At 43.3% G+C, this 21,141-nt stretch overlaps 2 protein-coding genes across 8 annotated transcripts in view; one reads left to right on the plus strand and one right to left on the minus strand.

Moving 5' to 3' along the window:
* ATP8A (ATPase phospholipid transporting 8A1) overlaps positions 1 to 21,141 on the plus strand; it is a 329,156-nt gene that overhangs the window by 59,224 nt on the left and 248,791 nt on the right. The gene's annotated exons all lie outside the window — the stretch shown is intronic.
* Positions 3,581 to 7,486, minus strand: LOC137247253 (putative odorant receptor 85e). The gene is made up of 2 exons (XM_067778360.1): positions 7,474 to 7,486; positions 3,581 to 4,608 (listed from the first exon to the last, which is right to left on the minus strand). The coding sequence occupies exons 1-2, from the start codon at positions 7,484 to 7,486 to the stop codon at positions 3,581 to 3,583; spliced, it is 1,041 nt and encodes a 346-aa protein (XP_067634461.1).

A 21,141-nucleotide genomic window follows, 5' to 3' on the forward strand; every position in this document is an offset into this window, starting at 1 on the left:
GGTTAACGTTCAATCACATCAAGCTTGTGTGTTTGACGTTTGTGTTATCCCTATTTCTATTATTATTGAAAACTTATACTTTCTGCTATACAGTCCACTAGTGCCGCCGCAATTAAACTAACTAAATTCCATTCTTTGTACATTGATTAAAGTTGAATTAAATAGTATAAATCAAAAGCATTTGATCACGTTAGTCTATTCATTGGATAACACCGCCTAATCGTAAGGGTAACAACCGCAAAATCAACTGAAGATCGTATCACCCGCAACAGGTAAAACGCCGCAACATTTTTTGGTCCATCGAACTGAATCGCATAATTCACCAGTGTGCAAGAATAAAATCGCAAATATATTTATATATTTCAAAAATTCATAATTGCATAAAATCTAAATATACATACACATATTGCAATACGAAAAATTATATATTTGCAAAACCGCCGTAACTTTCATTTACCCTCTACGAATTTTCTCTACACACGTCGTTCGTATGTTTTTTTCATAACCTATACTAACCTTGATTTGCCATCTGCAACAGTAACAAACAAAATTACAGCATAGATATCCTTACATACTATATAAACATTCGTACATTCATTTTCAAGGAAAAATTTACAAAATAATAACCTTTTCATAAAACTAATAAATTGCAAAATGTCAAGCGCCGTCAAAACTCGCGATTCCGCACTCCATGCCATCAAGCGGTATATGACGAAGGCTGCTGATGAATCGCTTACAACGGATGCCGAAAATGTGAAAAGCTACCTACAACTACTTAATGAGCAGTGGGTCCGTTTTAATACTGCACAGGATGCGGTTGAAATCTCGTGCGGAACCGAAAGCATTGAGCTAGAAGAAAACAACAGAATACAAGCGAAGGCATGGTATACGATGGCCTTATCGAGTCTTAACCTAATGAAGAAGTGTCGCGAGGAGGTACAATCAACGCCGGCGGTAACGACGATAGTGTCTGCTGCAATACGCTTCCCTAAAATGGAGTTGCCTACGTTCTACGGAAACTCTACGGAATGGATGGGATTTTTCGACGCATTCTCTTCGCTGGTTGATCGCAACACCGCATTGACGGCTGGACAAAAACTCCACTATCTCCGAAGCTGTTTGAAAGGTGACGCCTTGAAAATTATAAATGGGTTTCAAATATGTGACGCAAATTATGAAGAAGCTTGGGAGCTCCTAAAAACGCGCTATAAGGTAATGCGTGTAATAGTGGAGGGGCATTTCAGAGCCATGTCGAGCGTGAAGAAGGTAGCTAGTGACTCCGGTGAGTCGATTAAGGAGGTAATAGATACGTTTCAGCAACACATACGCGAGCTTAAGGCTTTAGGGCGCCCTGTAGAATTTTGGGATGATTGGATCGTATACGAAGTAGTGAACAAGCTTGCATTTGAGACGCGAAAGCAGTGGGAGTTGTCAATCGTCAGCGATGAGACGCCAACATTCGAGAATCTGGTCTCATTTCTTTAAGTTAGGTATCGCTCACTCTCGATGCTTCCTTCAACAACCACACCAATACCCATCAAAGCTAAGGCTAACACCGTAGGCAAATCGGCAAATGCATTTCACGCTATGCCAAACCAAAAGAGCGTAGAATGTGCGCATTGTAAGGGGCCGCACAAGGTATATAGCTGTGAAAAGTTCCGAAATCTCGATTCAAGCGCGAAATCAAAATTTATTATGGAGTTCGGTTTGTGTACTAATTGCCTGAGCCCAGGTCATTACAAAGCGAAATGTAATAGTTTATCTGGATGCAGGCTTTGTCATCGACGCCATCACACGCTTTTATATCACGCTATTTCTACGCCCAACACCGCAGCCGCTGTAACTACCGCTCGTTTCACCGCATCGCAACTAAATACCGCTACTGCTGATTCGTCTACAAGCCGCGCGTCCGCATTGACCTCTTCGTCTTCAAATTCCGTGGACAATCCGCAGATCCGAAAGGAGAAAACTGTGCTGTTGGCAACCGCACTGGTCAAAGTTCGTGATTGCTCTGGTAGTTGGCAATCAGCTCGCTTGCTGTTCGACTCTGGGTCACATGCCTCTTTCGTAACCGAGGCTTGCGTGCAACGTTTAGGGCTGCCTCGAAAGGCATCCGCAGTAGTCGTTACGGGAATAGGTCCTTCGCAAGGAGGTCGCTCAAGGGGCGAAGTATTACTTTCCCTATCTTCTTATTGCTCTAATCTATGCTTCTCTGTAAATGCGCTAATTCTACCCAAAATTACAAGTGACTTGCCAACCCAATCAGTAGCAGTTGCATCGTGGTCACACGTACAAGGCCTATTTCTAGCCGATCCTCACTTTATGGATCCTGAACGTATCGATATGCTCATCGGCATGGACGTTATGGAACTGCTCCTTTACCCCGAATTCCTGAGGGGACCACCTGGTACACCCATGGCTCAACGAACCGTGTTCGACTGGACGTTATTTGGTTGTGTCGATGAATTTGAAACCGCTACGACTTGTCTACAGTCGCTGCATTGGATAAGGCCCTTACCAGGTTATGGGAATTAGAGGAAGGACCTCAAAGGCACCATCTCACTGCTGAAGAACGTCAATGTGAAGAGATTTTTGAAAGAACGCATAGAAGAGCATCCGACGGGCGATTCATTGTAGAGCTACCACTAAGGTCTAACATTTCCTTACGTGACTCCCGAGAATTTGCTTTGCGAAGTCTACTGCGTATCGAAATACGGTTGGCTCGTGATGATGACCTTCGTATGCGCTATAATGAGTTCATGCAGGAACTCATCGACATGAACCACATGGAAGCTGCAAAGGAATCAACTCACCAATGTTTTTATATGCCTCATCATCCTGTCGTTAAGGAGTCGAGCGTCACAACTAAGTTGAGGATTGTATTCAACGCATCTGCTAAAACCACCAACGGAAATTCTCTGAAAGACGCTTTACTCGTCGGTCCACAATTGCAGCAGGATTTATTTTCTATTCTGACGCGTTTCAGAACACATCGATATGCTGTAACAGCGGATGTAGCAAAAATGTACAGACAAGTACGCGTTTCTGAGGATCATATCGACTTGCAACGTATTGTTTGGCGCCAAGATCCATGTTTACCTGTACAAGATTTTCGCATGTTACGTGTAACTTATGGTGTAGCCGCTGCGTCCCACTTAGCCGTGAAGGCCCTGCAAGAAACCGCAAACCAGTCGGCGATCGACTGCCCGAAAGCTGTCAGCGTCATCTTAAAGGATTTTTATATGGATGATCTCCTTACTGGTACGTCATCAAAACACGACCTTTTAATTTTGCAAAAAAACGTAACATACATATTAAAGGAAGGCGGGTTCGAGCTACGTAAATGGGCTTCGAATTGTGCAGAATTCAACAGTAGTATACGCCAGAAAATATTTCACACTATTTAGTCGACAGCAAAGAGATCCACGCTTTGGGTGTAATGTGGAACACAGAGGAAGATTTTCTCACGTTCACCGTTGATTTGAAAAACTCCCCTAAAACTATGACAAAAAGAGCATTTTTGTCGGACGCAAGCACCTTTTTCGATCCCCTGGGACTTCTCTCTCCCGCAGTAGTTAAATCAAAAATATGGTTCCACGAGGTTTGGCGCAACAAAGTCGGTTGGGACGACGTTATTCCCGAAGCTATTGCAATGAAGTGGTTGGAACATCGCTCTGAGTTGCAAATTCTTTCTTCCTCGCTGTACATATACTGATCTACTTCGTCTTCTGTAGGTTTTAGTAGTTTTGCTTGCTCTGCGGCGTTGCAAAGATTTAATATCCATTTCATAAAAATTGCCTGCGGTAAATTTTATAGCACGCTTGCTGTTTTCTAAAAAAATTAAAATATCCTGTCGTATGAGTATATAATGATTGATCCATTGAGAACGCCAATATGCTTCGCCACAACGTACGCTATGACGACCCAAAATTTCAGCAAAGTAGGTATACATAAACATATCGGAAATTGTTAAAAACAAATATTGTACTGTATTGAAGGCGAGTGCTAGTGTTAGTTCATTGAAAGCGCCACCAAAAGCTATCAAACAAGTCTGCGAAATAACTTGTAGCGATTTGAGTAGGCAGTAATAATTATAAATTTGCTCAAACTCTTTGCTCGCACCCATTATAAAGATGTGCAGTTGTATACACTGCACCACACCTGAATGCAAAGCTTTCGTTAAACTCAAAGTTGGTTTTTGAGCCTTTGAAGGATCTTGAAACCTCGATAGGTCAGTTAACTCTTCCTCGCTGTACATATACTGATTTACTTCGTCTTCTGTAGGTTTTAGTAGTTTTGCTTGCTCTGCGCGTAATCTCTTGACATCGGAGCCAACACATAAATAACCATAGTAGCTCAAATTCTTCAAACTGCAATAAAGAATATCGAATTGTCCGCACATAATAATAATTATCGAAGCAGAAATACCAGAGGCACTGGCGAAAATAGCACTAATTATCATTTGAGCCAACATCTGGTGCACACACAACACTTCATATACATAAGGTTGCAATGGATCAAGGGGATACCAAGCCTTCAAAGGCAACAAAGTCGTTTGGGACGACGTTATTCCCGAAGCTATTGCAATGACGTGGTTGGAACATCGCTCTGAGTTGCAAATTCTTTAAAATTTAAGGGTTAACCGTTGGCTGGGCGTGGGGACGACTGAGTCGAGCATGGAGTTACGCTTATTTTCTGACGCATCCGAGCGTGCTTACGCTGCGGTTGCATACGCCCGGACGGTAAGAAAAGACGGAACGGTTACCGTCGCATTGATATCATCAAATAGTAAGGTATCCCCCCTCAAATCAACCACGCTGCCGCGATTGGAGCTATACGGTGCGCATCTTGCCGCTAAATTGGTGCGGAACATTCAACAGAGTTGGCACGATTTGAGTTATCCCATATTTGCATGAACGGACTCGACGATTACGTTGGCGTGGCTGCAGGCACATCCCAGCAGATGGATGACGTTTATCGCAAACCGAGTTGCTGATATCCAAGAAGTGCTGCCTGCTGAGTGTTGGAACCATGTTCGATCGGAGTCGAATCCCGCAGATTGTGCTTCCAGAGGAGTGGCTCCATCGGAGTTGCTGCCTCATCATCTTTGGTGGAACGGTCCAGAGTTCTTAAAAGGCGATGAATCTTTCTGGCATCAAACGTCAACAGAGCAGCATACAACCGAGATGGGCATTAGAAACAATGTCGCCACGCATGTCACGAGTTCAAGCAAGCATTGGTCAATTATGACGAGGTATTCGTCGTTTTCAAAGCTTCGTCGTATAGTTGCATATGTTTTAAGATTTGCTTACAATGCCCGAGCTGTCACTCGAATCCACGCTACGAAACGAGTCGGGGCTCCCACCTTCCAAGAGATCTCTGAAGCCGAGCTGCGTTTAATCAGGTATACCCAAACGTTCTATTTTTCTAACGAGATCTCTCTTTGCAGTGCGAAAAAGCCCATTCCACTGCGTAGCTGTCTCGTGCGTTTGCAGCCATACTTAGATGAGAAAAACGTTCTACGCGTTGGAGGAAGGTTGAAGAATGTAGCATTGTCGACAGACGTCATACATCCCATTATATTACCCTAAAACGTTCCGCTTGCGAAGTTGATCATCCACGATATCCACAAATATACATTACACGCTGGGCCTCGCATCATGCAGACAGTTTTGCAACGACGCTATTGGGTTATAGGGGCTCGAAGCTTGATACGAAACATTTATCATAAATGCGTTAAGTGCACTATTTTGAATCGTAATCTCGGCAAGCAATCAATGGGAGATCTACCTGAAACACGTACTACCTTTGCTCGCTGTTTTACTCGAACCGCTGTGGATTTTGCAGGACCGTACATGTATAAATTCACCCATGGTAGAGGAGCAAAGGCCACTAAGGGATACATATGTTCTTTTATATGCATGTGTACAGGCGCTATGCATCTGGAATTTTTGGCGACCTGACGACACCAGCGTTTCTCAACGCTTTCAAGAGGTTCATAAACCGCAGAGGCTACTGTAAGCACATGTCTTCAGATAACGGTACGAATTTCGTGGGTGCTGAGAAGGAGCTGCGAATCGCGTTTCAGCAGTGTATGGCTGACGAAAGGTTGCAATCGTTTTTCGCCGACTCAAACATCGAGTGGCGTTTCAATCCACCATCTGCACCGCACATGGGAGGTTATTGGGAAACCGGCATATAGAGAATAAAATATCACTTAAAGCGCGTATTAGGCGAAACTCTGCTTTCCTATGAGGAATTTAACACGCTATTGACCGACGTTGAATCTTGCGTAAATTCTCGGCCGCTTTGCGACAATTCTACAACAGCTGGCGACTTACAAGTCTTAACTCCTGGGCATTTTCTCGTTGGTGAATCGCTCAAGTCGCTCCCGGAACCTGAGGGTCAAGGGTTCCGTGGAAATATTTATCAGAGATGGCAGGTAATTTCCGCTGCGAGACAGTATTTTTGGCGCCGTTGGAGAGACGAGTATCTCGTCAGTTTACAGCGTCGATCAAAATGATTTCGCCCTTCACATAATTTCGTAGAAGGCGATGTAGTTGCTATAGCCAACGAATCAACCCCACCGACGAAGTGGGCGCTGGCTAGAGTCATAAAATGCCATCCCGGTTCAGACGGACGTCTACGTGTTGTTACTTTGAAGACGTCAAATGGAGAGCTCGTTAGACAGATTGTGAAACTTTGCCTACTACCGACGTAGGAGTGTCTGTCGTGCACGGAAGGCTCATAGATTCATACATCTTTTCATGGAAATCAAATTAATTATTTTTTGAGATTCTTGCATTGTATACTTACTTTTATGCTGTAATTTATTATTCGTACCATGTAAAATTTTAATATTGTTGAACCTATCATAGATAGTTCAAGGGCGGCGGTATGTTGTGTTCGAATTTGCATATCTTAAAATCATAAACTATAATATGTTAGTCGTGCAAGGGTTAACGTTCAATCACATCAAGCTTGTGTGTTTGACGTTTGTGTTATCCCTATTTCTATTATTATTGAAAACTTATACTTTCTGCTATACAGTCCACTAGTGCCGCCGCAATTAAACTAACTAAATTCCATTCTTTGTACATTGATTAAAGTTGAATTAAATAATATAAATCAAAAGCATTTGATCACGTTAGTCTATTCATTGGATAACACCGCCTAATCGTAAGGGTAACAACCGCAAAATCAACTGAAGATCGTATCACCCGCAACAGGTAAAACGCCGCAACATTTTTTGGTCCATCGAACTGAATCGCATAATTCACCAGTGTGCAAGAATAAAATCGCAAATATATTTATATATTTCAAAAATTCATAATTGCATAAAATCTAAATATACATACACATATTGCAATACGAAAAATTATATATTTGCAAAACCGCCGTAACTTTCATTTACCCTCTACGAATTTTCTCTACACACGTCGTTCGTATGTTTTTTTCATAATCTATACTAACCTTGATTTGCCATCTGCAACAGTAACAAACAAAATTACAGCATAGATATCCTTACATACTATATAAACATTCGTACATTCATTTTCAAGGAAAAATTTACAAAATAATAACCTTTTCATAAAACTAATAAATTGCAAAATGTCAAGCGCCGTCAAAACTCGCGATTCCGCACTCCATGCCATCAAGCAGTATATGATGAAGGCTGCTGATGAATCGCTTACAACGGATGCCGAAAATGTGAAAAGCTACCTACAACTACTTAATGAGCAGTGGGTCCGTTTTAATACTGCACAGGATGCGGTTGAAATCTCGTGCGGAACCGAAAGCATTGAGCTAGAAGAAAACAACAGAATACAAGCGGAGGCATGGTATATGATGGCCTTATCGAGTCTTAACCTAATGAAGAAGTGTCGCGAGGAGGTACAATCAACGCCGGCGGTAACGACGATAGTGTCTGCTGCAATACGCTTCCCTAAAATGGAGTTGCCTACGTTCTACGGAAACTCTACGGAATGGATGGGATTTTTCGACGCATTCTCTTCGCTGGTTGATCGCAACACCGCATTGACGGCTGGACAAAAACTCCACTATCTCCGAAGCTGTTTGAAAGGTGACGCCTTGAAAATTATAAATGGGTTTCAAATATGTGACGCAAATTATGAAGAAGCTTGGGAGCTCCTAAAAACGCGCTATAAGGTAATGCGTGTAATAGTGGAGGGGCATCTCAGAGCCATGTCGAGCGTGAAGAAGGTAGCTAGTGACTCCGGTGAGTCGATTAAGGAGGTAATAGATACGTTTCAGCAACACATACGCGAGCTTAAGGCTTTAGGGCGCCCTGTAGAATTTTGGGATGATTGGATCGTATACGAAGTAGTGAACAAGCTTGCATTTGAGACGCGAAAGCAGTGGGAGTTGTCAATCGTCAGCGATGAGACGCCAACATTCGAGAATCTGGTCTCATTTCTTTAAGTTAGGTATCGCTCACTCTCGATGCTTCCTTCAACAACCACACCAATACCCATCAAAGCTAAGGCTAACACCGTAGGCAAATCGGCAAATGCATTTCACGCTATGCCAAACCAAAAGAGCGTAGAATGTGCGCATTGTAAGGGGCCGCACAAGGTATATAGCTGTGAAAAGTTCCGAAATCTCGATTCAAGCGCGAAATCAAAATTTATTATGGAGTCCGGTTTGTGTACTAATTGCCTGAGCCCAGGTCATTACAAAGCGAAATGTAATAGTTTATCTGGATGCAGGCTTTGTCATCGACGCCATCACACGCTTTTATATCACGCTATTTCTACGCCCAACACCGCAGCCGCTGTAACTACCGCTCGTTTCACCGCATCGCAACTAAATACCGCTACTGCTGATTCGTCTACAAGCCGCGCGTCCGCATTGACCTCTTCGTCTTCAAATTCCGTGGACAATCCGCAGATCCGAAAGGAGAAAACTGTGCTGTTGGCAACCGCACTGGTCAAAGTTCGTGATTGCTCTGGTAGTTGGCAATCAGCTCGCTTGCTGTTCGACTCTGGGTCACATGCCTCTTTCGTAACCGAGGCTTGCGTGCAACGTTTAGGGCTGCCTCGAAAGGCATCCGCAGTAGTCGTTACGGGAATAGGTCCTTCGCAAGGAGGTCGCTCAAGGGGCGAAGTATTACTTTCCCTATCTTCTTATTGCTCTAATCTATGCTTCTCTGTAAATGCGCTAATTCTACCCAAAATTACAAGTGACTTGCCAACCCAATCAGTAGCAGTTGCATCGTGGTCACACGTACAAGGCCTATTTCTAGCCGATCCTCACTTTATGGATCCTGGACGTTATGGAACTGCTCCTTTACCCCGAATTCCTGAGGGGACCACCTGGTACACCCATGGCTCAACGAACCGTGTTCGACTGGACGTTATTTGGTTGTGTCGATGAACTTGAAACCGCTACGACTTGTCTACAGTCGCTGCATTGGATAAGGCCCTTACCAGGTTATGGGAATTAGAGGAAGGACCTCAAAGGCACCATCTCACTGCTGAAGAACGTCAATGTGAAGAGATTTTTGAAAGAACGCATAGAAGAGCATCCGACGGGCGATTCATTGTAGAGCTACCACTAAGGTCTAACATTTCCTTACGTGACTCCCGAGAATTTGCTTTGCGAAGTCTACTGCGTATCGAAATACGGTTGGCTCGTGATGATGACCTTCGTATGCGCTATAATGAGTTCATGCAGGAACTCATCGACATGAACCACATGGAAGCTGCAAAGGAATCAACTCACCAATGTTTTTATATGCCTCATCATCCTGTCGTTAAGGAGTCGAGCGTCACAACTAAGTTGAGGATTGTATTCAACGCATCTGCTAAAACCACCAACGGAAATTCTCTGAAAGACGCTTTACTCGTCGGTCCACAATTGCAGCAGGATTTATTTTCTATTCTGACGCGTTTCAGAACACATCGATATGCTGTAACAGCGGATGTAGCAAAAATGTACAGACAAGTACGCGTTTCTGAGGATCATATCGACTTGCAACGTATTGTTTGGCGCCAAGATCCATGTTTACCTGTACAAGATTTTCGCATGTTACGTGTAACTTATGGTGTAGCCGCTGCGTCCCACTTAGCCGTGAAGGCCCTGCAAGAAACCGCAAACCAGTCGGCGATCGACTGCCCGAAAGCTGTCAGCGTCATCTTAAAGGATTTTTATATGGATGATCTCCTTACTGGTACGTCATCAAAACACGACCTTTTAATTTTGCAAAAAAACGTAACATACATATTACAGGAAGGCGGGTTCGAGCTACGTAAATGGGCTTCGAATTGTGTAGAATTCAACAGTAGTATACGCCAGAAAATATTTCACACTATTTAGTCGACAGCAAAGAGATCCACGCTTTGGGTGTAATGTGGAACACAGAGGAAGATTTTCTCACGTTCACCGTTGATTTGAAAAACTCCCCTAAAACTATGACAAAAAGAGCATTTTTGTCGGACGCAAGCACCTTTTTCGATCCCCTGGGACTTCTCTCTCCCGCAGTAGTTAAATCAAAAATATGGTTCCACGAGGTTTGGCGCAACAAAGTCGGTTGGGACGACGTTATTCCCGAAGCTATTGCAATGAAGTGGTTGGAACATCGCTCTGAGTTGCAAATTCTTTCTTCCTCGCTGTACATATACTGATCTACTTCGTCTTCTGTAGGTTTTAGTAGTTTTGCTTGCTCTGCGGCGTTGCAAAGATTTAATATCCATTTCATAAAAATTGCCTGCGGTAAATTTTATAGCACGCTTGCTGTTTTCTAAAAAAATTAAAATATCCTGTCGTATGAGTATATAATGATTGATCCATTGAGAACGCCAATATGCTTCGCCACAACGTACGCTATGACGACCCAAAATTTCAGCAAAGTAGGTATACATAAACATATCGGAAATTGTTAAAAACAAATATTGTACTGTATTGAAGGCAAGTGCTAGTGTTAGTTCATTGAAAGCGCCACCAAAAGCTATCAAACAAGTCTGCGAAATAACTTGTAGCGATTTGAGTAGGCAGTAATAATTATAAATTTGCTCAAACTCTTTGCTCGCACCCATTATAAAGATGTGCAGTTGTATACACTGCACCACACCTGAATGCAAAGCTTTCGTTAAACTCAAAGTTGGTTTTTGAGCCTTTGAAGGATCTTGAAACCTCGATAGGTCAGTTAACTCTTCCTCGCTGTACATATACTGATTTACTTCGTCTTCTGTAGGTTTTAGTAGTTTTGCTTGCTCTGCGCGTAATCTCTTGACATCGGAGCCAACACATAAATAACCATAGTAGCTCAAATTCTTCAAACTGCAATAAAGAATATCGAATTGTCCGCACATAATAATAATTATCGAAGCAGAAATACCAGAGGCACTGGCGAAAATAGCACTAATTATCATTTGAGCCAACATCTGGTGCACACACAACACTTCATATACATAAGGTTGCAATGGATCAAGGGGATACCAAGCCTTCAAAGGCAACAAAGTCGTTTGGGACGACGTTATTCCCGAAGCTATTGCAATGACGTGGTTGGAACATCGCTCTGAGTTGCAAATTCTTTCAAATTTAAGGGTTAACCGTTGGCTGGGCGTGGGGACGACTGAGTCGAGCATGGAGTTACGCTTATTTTCTGACGCATCCGAGCGTGCTTACGCTGCGGTTGCATACGCCCGGACGGTAAGAAAAGACGGAACGGTTACCGTCGCATTGATATCATCAAATAGTAAGGTATCCCCCCTCAAATCAACCACGCTGCCGCGATTGGAGCTATACGGTGCGCATCTTGCCGCTAAATTGGTGCGGAACATTCAACAGAGTTGGCACGATTTGAGTTATCCCATATTTGCATGAACGGACTCGACGATTACGTTGGCGTGGCTGCAGGCACATCCCAGCAGATGGATGACGTTTATCGCAAACCGAGTTGCTGATATCCAAGAAGTGCTGCCTGCTGAGTGTTGGAACCATGTTCGATCGGAGTCGAATCCCGCAGATTGTGCTTCCAGAGGAGTGGCTCCATCGGAGTTGCTGCCTCATCATCTTTGGTGGAACGGTCCAGAGTTCTTAAAAGGCGATGAATCTTTCTGGCATCAAACGTCAACAGAGCAGCATACAACCGAGATGGGCATTAGAAACAATGTCACCACGCATGTCACGAGTTCAAGCAAGCATTGGTCAATTATGACGAGGTATTCGTCGTTTTCAAAGCTTCGTCGTATAGTTGCATATGTTTTAAGATTTGCTTATAATGCCCGAGCTGTCACTCGAATCCACGCTACGAAACGAGTCGGGGCTCCCACCTTCCAAGAGATCTCTGAAGCCGAGCTGCGTTTAATCAGGTATACCCAAACGTTCTATTTTTCTAACGAGATCTCTCTTTGCAGTGCGAAAAAGCCCATTCCACTGCGTAGCTGTCTCGTGCGTTTGCAGCCATACTTAGATGAGAAAAACGTTCTACGCGTTGGAGGAAGGTTGAAGAATGTAGCATTGTTGACAGACGTCATACATCCCATTATATTACCCTAAAACGTTCCGCTTGCGAAGTTGATCATCCACGATATCCACAAATATACATTACACGCTGGGTCTCGCATCATGCAGACAGTTTTGCAACGACGCTATTGGGTTATAGGGGCTCGAAGCTTGATACGAAACATTTATCACAAATGCGTTAAGTGCACTATTTTGAATCGTAATCTCGGCAAGCAATCAATGGGAGATCTACCTGAAACACGTACTACCTTTGCTCGCTGTTTTACTCGAACCGCTGTGGATTTTGCAGGACCGTACATGTATAAATTCACCCATGGTAGAGGAGCAAAGGCCACTAAGGGATACATATGTTCTTTTATATGCATGTGTACAGGCGCTATGCATCTGGAATTTTTGGCGACCTGACGACACCAGCGTTTCTCAACGCTTTCAAGAGGTTCATAAACCGCAGAGGCTACTGTAAGCACATGTCTTCAGATAACGGTACGAATTTCGTGGGTGCTGAGAAGGAGCTGCGAATCGCGTTTCAGCAGTGTATGGCTGACGAAAGGTTGCAATCGTTTTTCGCCGACTCAAACATCGAGTGGCGTTTCAATCCACCATCTGCACCGCACATGGGAGGTTATTGGGAAACCGGCATATAGAGAATAAAATATCACTTAAAGCGCGTATTAGGCGAAACTCTGCTTTCCTATGAGGAATTTAACACGCTATTGACCGACGTTGAATCTTGCGTAAATTCTCGGCCGCTTTGCGACAATTCTACAACAGCTGGCGACTTACAAGTCTTAACTCCTGGGCATTTTCTCGTTGGTGAATCGCTCAAGTCGCTCCCGGAACCTGAGGGTCAAGGGTTCCGTGGAAATATTTATCAGAGATGGCAGGTAATTTCCGCTGCGAGACAGTATTTTTGGCGCCGTTGGAGAGACGAGTATCTCGTCAGTTTACAGCGTCGATCAAAATGATTTCGCCCTTCACATAATTTCGTAGAAGGCGATGTAGTTGCTCTAGCCAACGAATCAACCCCACCGACGAAGTGGGCGCTGGCTAGAGTCATAAAATGCCATCCCGGTTCAGACGGACGTGTACGTGTTGTTACTTTGAAGACGTCAAATGGAGAGCTCGTTAGACAGATTGTGAAACTTTGCCTACTACCGACGTAGGAGTGTCTGTCGTGCACGGAAGGCTCATAGATTCATACATCTTTTCATGGAAATCTAATTAATTATTTTTTGAGATTCTTGCATTGTATACTTACTTTTATGCTGTAATTTATTATTCGTACCATGTAAAATTTTAATATTGTTGAACCTATCATAGATAGTTCAAGGGCGGCGGTATGTTGTGTTCGAATTTGCATATCTTAAAATCATAAACTATAATATGTTAGTCGTGCAAGGGTTAACGTTCAATCACATCAAGCTTGTGTGTTTGACGTTTGTGTTATCCCTATTTCTATTATTATTGAAAACTTATACTTTCTGCTATACAGTCCACTAGTGCCGCCGCAATTAAACTAACTAAATTCCATTCTTTGTACATTGATTAAAGTTGAATTAAATAGTATAAATCAAAAGCATTTGATCACGTTAGTCTATTCATTGGATAACACCGCCTAATCGTAAGGGTAACAACCGCAAAATCAACTGAAGATCGTATCACCCGCAACAGGTAAAACGCCGCAACATTTTTTGGTCCATCGAACTGAATCGCATAATTCACCAGTGTGCAAGAATAAAATCGCAAATATATTTATATATTTCAAAAATTCATAATTGCATAAAATCTAAATATACATACACATATTGCAATACGAAAAATTATATATTTGCAAAACCGCCGTAACTTTCATTTACCCTCTACGAATTTTCTCTACACACGTCGTTCGTATGTTTTTTTCATAATCTATACTAACCTTGATTTGCCATCTGCAACAGTAACAAACAAAATTACAGCATAGATATCCTTACATACTATATAAACATTCGTACATTCATTTTCAAGGAAAAATTTACAAAATAATAACCTTTTCATAAAACTAATAAATTGCAAAATGTCAAGCGCCGTCAAAACTCGCGATTCCGCACTCCATGCCATCAAGCGGTATATGACGAAGGCTGCTGATGAATCGCTTACAACGGATGCCGAAAATGTGAAAAGCTACCTACAACTACTTAATGAGCAGTGGGTCCGTTTTAATACTGCACAGGATGCGGTTGAAATCTCGTGCGGAACCGAAAGCATTGAGCTAGAAGAAAACAACAGAATACAAGCGGAGGCATGGTATACGATGGCCTTATCGAGTCTTAACCTAATGAAGAAGTGTCGCGAGGAGGTACAATCAACGCCGGCGGTAACGACGATAGTGTCTGCTGCAATACGCTTCCCTAAAATGGAGTTGCCTACGTTCTACGGAAACTCTACGGAATGGATGGGATTTTTCGACGCATTCTCTTCGCTGGTTGATCGCAACACCGCATTGACGGCTGGACAAAAACTCCACTATCTCCGAAGCTGTTTGAAAGGTGACGCCTTGAAAATTATAAATGGGTTTCAAATATGTGACGCAAATTATGAAGAAGCTTGGGAGCTCCTAAAAACGCGCTATAAGGTAATGCGTGTAATAGTGGAGGGGCATCTCAGAGCCATGTCGAGCGTGAAGAACGTAGCTAGTGACTCCGGTGAGTCGATTAAGGAGGTAATAGATACGTTTCGCCCTGTAGAATTTTGGGATGATTGGATCGTATACGAAGTAGTGAACAAGCTTGAATTTGAGACGCGAAAGCAGTGGGAGTTGTCAATCGTCAGCGATGAGACGCCAACATTCGAGAATCTGGTCTCATTTCTTTAAGTTAGGTATCGCTCACTCTCGATGCTTCCTTCAACAACCACACCAATACCCATCAAAGCTAAGGCTAACACCGTAGGCAAATCGGCAAATGCATTTCACGCTATGCCAAACCAAAAGAGCGTAGAATGTGCGCATTGTAAGGGGCCGCACAATGTATATAGCTGTGAAAAGTTCCGAAATCTCGATTCAAGCGCGAAATTAAAATTTATTATGGAGTCCGGTTTGTGTACTAATTGCCTGAGCCCAGGTCATTACAAAGCGAAATGTAATAGTTTATCTGGATGCAGGCTTTGTCATCGACGCCATCACACGCTTTTATATCACGCTATTTCTACGCCCAACACCGCAGCCGCTGTAACTACCGCTCGTTTCACCGCATCGCAACTAAATACCGCTACTGCTGATTCGTCTACAAGCCGCGCGTCCGCATTGACCTCTTCGTCTTCAAATTCCGTGGACAATCCGCAGATCCGAAAGGAGAAAACTGTGCTGTTGGCAACCGCACTGGTCAAAGTTCGTGATTGCTCTGGTAGTTGGCAATCAGCTCGCTTGCTGTTCGACTCTGGGTCACATGCCTCTTTCGTAACCGAGGCTTGCGTGCAACGTTTAGGGCTGCCTCGAAAGGCATCCGCAGTAGTCGTTACGGGAATAGGTCCTTCGCAAGGAGGTCGCTCAAGGGGCGAAGTATTACTTTCCCTATGTTCTTATTGCTCTAATCTATGCTTCTCTGTAAATGCGCTAATTCTACCCAAAATTACAAGTGACTTGCCAACCCAATCAGTAGCAGTTGCATCGTGGTCACACGTACAAGGCCTATTTCTAGCCGATCCTCACTTTATGGATCCTGAACGTATCGATATGCTCATCGGCATGGACGTTATGGAACTGCTCCTTTACCCCGAATTCCTGAGGGGACCACCTGGTACACCCATGGCTCAACGAACCGTGTTCGACTGGACGTTATTTGGTTGTGTCGATGAATTTGAAACCGCTACGACTTGTCTACAGTCGCTGCATTGGATAAGGCCCTTACCAGGTTATGGGAATTAGAGGAAGGACCTCAAAGGCACCATCTCACTGCTGAAGAACGTCAATGTGAAGAGATTTTTGAAAGAACGCATAGAAGAGCATCCGACGGGCGATTCATTGTAGAGCTACCACTAAGGTCTAACATTTCCTTACGTGACTCCCGAGAATTTGCTTTGCGAAGTCTACTGCGTATCGAAATACGGTTGGCTCGTAATGATGACCTTCGTATGCGCTATAATGAGTTCATGCAGGAACTCATCGACATGAACCACATGGAAGCTGCAAAGGAATCAACTCACCAATGTTTTTATATGCCTCATCATCCTGTCGTTAAGGAGTCGAGCGTCACAACTAAGTTGAGGATTGTATTCAACGCATCTGCTAAAACCACCAACGGAAATTCTCTGAAAGACGCTTTACTCGTCGGTCCACAATTGCAGCAGGATTTATTTTCTATTCTGACGCGTTTCAGAACACATCGATATGCTGTAACAGCGGATGTAGCAAAAATGTACAGACAAGTACGCGTTTCTGAGGATCATATCGACTTGCAACGTATTGTTTGGCGCCAAGATCCATGTTTACCTGTACAAGATTTTCGCATGTTACGTGTAACTTATGGTGTAGCCGCTGCGTCCCACTTAGCCGTGAAGGCCCTGCAAGAAACCGCAAACCAGTCGGCGATCGACTGCCCGAAAGCTGTCAGCGTCATCTTAAAGGATTTTTATATGGATGATCTCCTTACTGGTACGTCATCAAAACACGACCTTTTAATTTTGCAAAAAAACGTAACATACATATTAAAGGAAGGCGGGTTCGAGCTACGTAAATGGGCTTCGAATTGTGCAGAATTCAACAGTAGTATACGCCAGAAAATATTTCACACTATTTAGTCGACAGCAAAGAGATCCACGCTTTGGGTGTAATGTGGAACACAGAAGAAGATTTTCTCACGTTCACCGTTGATTTGAAAAACTCCCCTAAAACTATGACAAAAAGAGCATTTTTGTCGGACGCAAGCACCTTTTTCGATCCCCTGGGACTTCTCTCTCCCGCAGTAGTTAAATCAAAAATATGGTTCCACGAGGTTTGGCGCAACAAAGTCGGTTGGGACGACGTTATTCCCGAAGCTATTGCAATGAAGTGGTTGGAACATCGCTCTGAGTTGCAAATTCTTTCTTCCTCGCTGTACATATACTGATCTACTTCGTCTTCTGTAGGTTTTAGTAGTTTTGCTTGCTCTGCGGCGTTGCAAAGATTTAATATCCATTTCATAAAAATTGCCTGCGGTAAATTTTATAGCACGCTTGCTGTTTTCTAAAAAAATTAAAATATCCTGTCGTATGAGTATATAATGATTGATCCATTGAGAACGCCAATATGCTTCGCCACAACGTACGCTATGACGACCCAAAATTTCAGCAAAGTAGGTATACATAAACATATCGGAAATTGTTAAAAACAAATATTGTACTGTATTGAAGGCGAGTGCTAGTGTTAGTTCATTGAAAGCGCCACCAAAAGCTATCAAACAAGTCTGCGAAATAACTTGTAGCGATTTGAGTAGGCAGTAATAATTATAAATTTGCTCAAACTCTTTGCTCGCACCCATTATAAAGATGTGCAGTTGTATACACTGCACCACACCTGAATGCAAAGCTTTCGTTAAACTCAAAGTTGGTTTTTGAGCCTTTGAAGGATCTTGAAACCTCGATAGGTCAGTTAACTCTTCCTCGCTGTACATATACTGATTTACTTCGTCTTCTGTAGGTTTTAGTAGTTTTGCTTGCTCTGCGCGTAATCTCTTGACATCGGAGCCAACACATAAATAACCATAGTAGCTCAAATTCTTCAAACTGCAATAAAGAATATCGAATTGTCCGCACATAATAATAATTATCGAAGCAGAAATACCAGAGGCACTGGCGAAAATAGCACTAATTATCATTTGAGCCAACATCTGGTGCACACACAACACTTCATATACATAAGGTTGCAATGGATCAAGGGGATACCAAGCCTTCAAAGGCAACAAAGTCGTTTGGGACGACGTTATTCCCGAAGCTATTGCAATGACGTGGTTGGAACATCGCTCTGAGTTGCAAATTCTTTCAAATTTAAGGGTTAACCGTTGGCTGGGCGTGGGGACGACTGAGTCGAGCATGGAGTTACGCTTATTTTCTGACGCATCCGAGCGTGCTTACGCTGCGGTTGCATACGCCCGGACGGTAAGAAAAGACGGAACGGTTACCGTCGCATTGATATCATCAAATAGTAAGGTAGCCCCCCTCAAATCAACCACGCTGCCGCGATTGGAGCTATACGGTGCGCATCTTGCCGCTAAATTGGTGCGGAACATTCAACAGAGTTGGCACGATTTGAGTTATCCCATATTTGCATGGACGGACTCGACGATTACGTTGGCGTGGCTGCAGGCACATCCCAGCAGATGGATGACGTTTATCGCAAACCGAGTTGCTGATATCCAAGAAGTGCTGCCTGCTGAGTGTTGGAACCATGTTCGATCGGAGTCGAATCCCGCAGATTGTGCTTCCAGAGGAGTGGCTCCATCGGAGTTGCTGCCTCATCATCTTTGGTGGAACGGTCCAGAGTTCTTAAAAGGCGATGAATCTTTCTGGCATCAAACGTCAACAGAGCAGCATACAACCGAGATGGGCATTAGAAACAATGTCACCACGCATGTCACGAGTTCAAGCAAGCATTGGTCAATTATGACGAGGTATTCGTCGTTTTCAAAGCTTCGTCGTATAGTTGCATATGTTTTAAGATTTGCTTACAATGCCCGAGCTGTCACTCGAATCCACGCTACGAAACGAGTCGGGGCTCCCACCTTCCAAGAGATCTCTGAAGCCGAGCTGCGTTTAATCAGGTATACCCAAACGTTCTATTTTTCTAACGAGATCTCTCTTTGCAGTGCGAAAAAGCCCATTCCACTGCGTAGCTGTCTCGTGCGTTTGCAGCCATACTTAGATGAGAAAAACGTTCTACGCGTTGGAGGAAGGTTGAAGAATGTAGCATTGTCGACAGACGTCATACATCCCATTATATTACCCTAAAACGTTCCGCTTGCGAAGTTGATCATCCACGATATCCACAAATATACATTACACGCTGGGCCTCGCATCATGCAGACAGTTTTGCAACGACGCTATTGGGTTATAGGGGCTCGAAGCTTGATACGAAACATTTATCACAAATGCGTTAAGTGCACTATTTTGAATCGTAATCTCGGCAAGCAATCAATGGGAGATCTACCTGAAACACGTACTACCTTTGCTCGCTGTTTTACTCGAACCGCTGTGGATTTTGCAGGACCGTACATGTATAAATTCACCCATGGTAGAGGAGCAAAGGCCACTAAGGGATACATATGTTCTTTTATATGCATGTGTACAGGCGCTATGCATCTGGAATTTTTGGCGACCTGACGACACCAGCGTTTCTCAACGCTTTCAAGAGGTTCATAAACCGCAGAGGCTACTGTAAGCACATGTCTTCAGATAACGGTACGAATTTCGTGGGTGCTGAGAAGGAGCTGCGAATCGCGTTTCAGCAGTGTATGGCTGACGAAAGGTTGCAATCGTTTTTCGCCGACTCAAACATCGAGTGGCGTTTCAATCCACCATCTGCACCGCACATGGGAGGTTATTGGGAAACCGGCATATAGAGAATAAAATATCACTTAAAGCGCGTATTAGGCGAAACTCTGCTTTCCTATGAGGAATTTAACACGCTATTGACCGACGTTGAATCTTGCGTAAATTCTCGGCCGCTTTGCGACAATTCTACAACAGCTGGCGACTTACAAGTCTTAACTCCTGGGCATTTTCTCGTTGGTGAATCGCTCAAGTCGCTCCCGGAACCTGAGGGTCAAGGGTTCCGTGGAAATATTTATCAGAGATGGCAGGTAATTTCCGCTGCGAGACAGTATTTTTGGCGCCGTTGGAGAGACGAGTATCTCGTCAGTTTACAGCGTCGATCAAAATGATTTCGCCCTTCACATAATTTCGTAGAAGGCGATGTAGTTGCTATAGCCAACGAATCAACCCCACCGACGAAGTGGGCGCTGGCTAGAGTCATAAAATGCCATCCCGGTTCAGACGGACGTGTACGTGTTGTTACTTTGAAGACGTCAAATGGAGAGCTCGTTAGACAGATTGTGAAACTTTGCCTACTACCGACGTAGGAGTGTCTGTCGTGCACGGAAGGCTCATAGATTCATACATCTTTTCATGGAAATCAAATTAATTATTTTTTGAGATTCTTGCATTGTATACTTACTTTTATGCTGTAATTTATTATTCGTACCATGTAAAATTTTAATATTGTTGAACCTATCATAGATAGTTCAAGGGCGGCGGTATGTTGTGTTCGAATTTGCATATCTTAAAATCATAAACTATAATATGTTAGTCGTGCAAGGGTTAACGTTCAATCACATCAAGCTTGTGTGTTTGACGTTTGTGTTATCCCTATTTCTATTATTATTGAAAAATTATACTTTCTGCTATACAGTCCACTAGTGCCGCCGCAATTAAATTAACTAAATTCCATTCTTTGTACATTGATAAAAGTTGAATTAAATAGTGTAAATCAAAAGCATTTGATCGCGTTAGTCTATTCATTGGATAACACCGCCTAATCGTAAGGGTAACAACCGCAAAAGCAACTGAAGATCGTATCACCCGCAACAGGTAAAACGCCGCAACAATGTATATAGAATATATAAGGCGTTTTGTTGTTATTAAAAC

Source organism: Eurosta solidaginis, chromosome 3 (assembly GCF_040869045.1).
Source record: "Eurosta solidaginis isolate ZX-2024a chromosome 3, ASM4086904v1, whole genome shotgun sequence".
Taxonomy (NCBI): Eukaryota; Metazoa; Arthropoda; class Insecta; order Diptera; family Tephritidae; genus Eurosta; species Eurosta solidaginis.